The sequence below is a fragment of the Helobdella robusta genome, assembly GCF_000326865.2.
Source record: "Helobdella robusta unplaced genomic scaffold HELROscaffold_9, whole genome shotgun sequence".
In the NCBI taxonomy this organism is placed as follows: domain Eukaryota; kingdom Metazoa; phylum Annelida; class Clitellata; order Rhynchobdellida; family Glossiphoniidae; genus Helobdella; species Helobdella robusta.
Window position 1 is genome coordinate 3237520 of NW_008705512.1, and position 3202 is coordinate 3240721.

At 32.9% G+C, this 3202-nt stretch overlaps 1 protein-coding gene across 1 annotated transcript; it reads right to left on the minus strand.

Annotated features, from left to right (window-relative positions):
* Nucleotides 1-662: 662 nt before the first annotated feature.
* On the minus strand, nucleotides 663-2492 carry HELRODRAFT_166243 (hypothetical protein; the record flags this gene model as incomplete). Its single annotated transcript, XM_009033220.1, has 4 exons — nucleotides 663-780; nucleotides 1155-1368; nucleotides 1891-2045; nucleotides 2461-2492. 4 exons carry the CDS (start codon nucleotides 2490-2492, stop codon nucleotides 663-665), a joined length of 519 nt encoding a protein of 172 aa, XP_009031468.1.
* Between the last annotated feature and the right edge of the window lie 710 nt (nucleotides 2493-3202).

Genomic DNA, 3202 nt, shown 5'->3' on the forward strand with positions numbered 1-3202 from the left:
AAACACAAACAAATGAAAAAGTTATTCGAAATTGTATTTGCACATGCCAATAAAAAACAAATTCATTTTTTCAATCTTACAACCACAAAGATGGCGGTACATAGAAGATTGAGTGAGTGAGGCTTCAGCGAGAAAAGGTGGTAATTGAAATCTTTCGCCAAATTCTACGTCTAAAAAAAAAATTCTCCCACAACAAAGTTGAAGTTGTTAAATTGAAAAAAATCATTTGGACGAAATAAGAATGAAACATTAACAAATGAACAGCTTAGAAAATTATTAAGAAACAAAAAAATGACATGCTTTTAATTCGGCACTGCGATTGCTATTAAAAGTGCGTTGATTGTGTTGAAAATATGCTGTTATAATAATAAATAATAAAACCCAATGAAAAAAAAAACTACTAAGATTACAAATCAAAGTGAACGAACAAGAAAATAAAAAACCACATGTGTATATGGACACACATGGTCTATAATAGAATAAGAAAATTTAGCTTGAATGTATTGAGATTGTGAGGAAAAAGAGAGGAAGAGAACAGGGGAGTAATGATCGGCCACGAAGCACCCATCTTTCGTGAAAGGACGCATGAAAATGAGATAACAACACATAAGTAAGTATACACCAGCGACTACAACACTTTTTTATTTTTTGCTGAGGTTTTTTTAAAGTTTTCTTTTCTCGATTTTTTCCACTATTTGCTCAGCTGCTTGCGTTAAGTCTTTCTTGATGTATTCGCTAGGAATTGTCACTCTCAAATACAAATACGAAGGTTTAGAATTTCTCAAATAAATATTTTCATTTAGATATAATCAGATGTTTAGACAATTTGAAAGAATTTTCAATTGCATCTTCACTGGCCACAAATAAACTTAAAATCTAATGCCCATACGTTTATATAAATAGATTTGCCATATAAAAACACTATAATAATTGTCACATTGTCATATAATAACGCCATAGCATTTTCAGTTCATTTTCATACACAAACACATTAGTAATAAAAAAAATAATAAACCGATCCAATTGTTAACACACGTACACACACGCACATACACACACGCACATACACACATGCAAACACGCAAATACACAGGCGCGCACACACACACACAAACATACACACGTACAGTCGCACAGAGCAAATAAATATTAACCTACGCGCGATGCAGTGTCCGTTTTTGTCCATGATTGACAGTTCAGGGTCGCAAACGCAGGTGCCGTAGTTGCAGCCCTCGTAGATGTACATGCACGAAAAGTTCTCACCAATGGGACAGTCGCTTGTGTTCCTACACGTGTTCTGATTGGTCAGGTAAGATGTGTCCAGAAGGTGGCCGCTCCACGATTGACTGCTCGCCCACGTCACCATCGCTGTTTGCAGTTTCAAAAAAACAGTTTTTTCATAATTTAATTTTATTCGATTTTTGTAACGCACGTTTTGCTTTGAAATTATTTCAATTTGACGATGACCATTGTCTTTGTTACACTTGCATGTACTTAACAAAAACTCGCAACACTTGTCGATGTTTGGCTCTAGCAGATGTTGATGCAAAACGACGTGCAATATGTAATTCAAACAAAAAACAACAAACAACAAAGAAACAAAAAACAAAAATCAAAATGTACGAAAACAAAATATTTACGCGGCGGCAAACAATCAGCCGCCACCACCAACGTTTAAAAAAATGATAAACATGACTGATCTGCGCACGTCAAAACATTTCTCGGCGCGCAAACAAGCTTTTACATTTCTCCCAGTTTTTTGATATTATTATTCTTGATATTACTCAAAAAATATTATTATTATTATTGTTGTTGTTGTTGTTGTTATTATTATTGCTATTATTATTATTACTACTACTGTTGTTTCACGGACTGATGAGCCGGTTTTACGGGCAGGATTGTTTTTAAAAGCATTAATGGCGCTGCCGAATATCCAAGCATTTGATTGATTAATCATTCGGCTTTTAACGGAAATGTTGTTTACGAATACGGTGTGGTGTCGTGTGGTATGAGTGATGTGTGGTTTGGCGTTGTGTGGTGTGGCGCTGTGTGGTGTGGCGTGGCGTTGTGTGGTGTTGTTTGGTGTGGATTAGCGTCTCATTCGATAATGTTTTGCTTCCGCCAGTAAATTATTCCTGCATTTATGCCTGTGATATATTATATCTAACTTTCTTCAGGGTATCACTTTTCATCATCGTTGTATCCTCATTGTATCTTTATTGTATCATTACTCTATCATCATTTTATCATCATTGTCATTATTTTATTTCAAACATCCGTAATTATCATCATTATAATTTTTCTAGATTTTCTTCTTCAAGGTCTTCAAAACAATTAATTTTTTCTTTTCTTTTTCTCTTATTCATATAATCATTAATATTTTCACCAACGATTCTTCCATCGCTTCAATCTTTCTTGAAACAATTTGCAATCGTAATCATTTCTTCTGGAGTGACTGACCTTGCAGTCGAGCCAGGTAACAGCTCATCCATCATACAAGAATTAATTCTACAGAATGTGAATGCCCTGCCTACATCTTATAAATGCGTCTTCACATAAAATGTTATATTGTAGGAAGGAGTCCACTGTGTCTTTATCTTATTATAAGACCTCGAACTTTTTTTCTCAAAATATGTAAAGAGAAGACCGTATATTAAGATGCGTGTATTAATGCTAAACGACATTTGTTGAATGAATGAATGAATGAATGAATAAATGAATGAATGAATGAATGAATGAATGAATGAATGAATGAATGAATGAATGAATGAATGAATGAATGAATGAATGAATGAATGAATGAATGAATGAATGAATGAATGAATGAATGAATGAATGAATGAATGAATGAATGAATGAATGAATGAATGAATGAATGAATGAATGAATGAATGAATGAATGAATGAATGAATGAATGAATGAATGAATGAATGAATGAATGAATGAATGAATGAATGAATGAATGAATGAATGAATGAATGAATGAATGAATGAATGAATGAATGAATGAATGAATGAATGAATGAATGAATGAATGAATGAATGAATGAATGAATGAATGAATGAATGAATGAATGAATGAATGAATGAATGAATGAATGAATGAATGAATGAATGAATGAATGAATGAATGAATGAATGAATGAATGAATGAATGAATGAATGAATGAATGATGAATGAATGAATGAATGAATGAATGA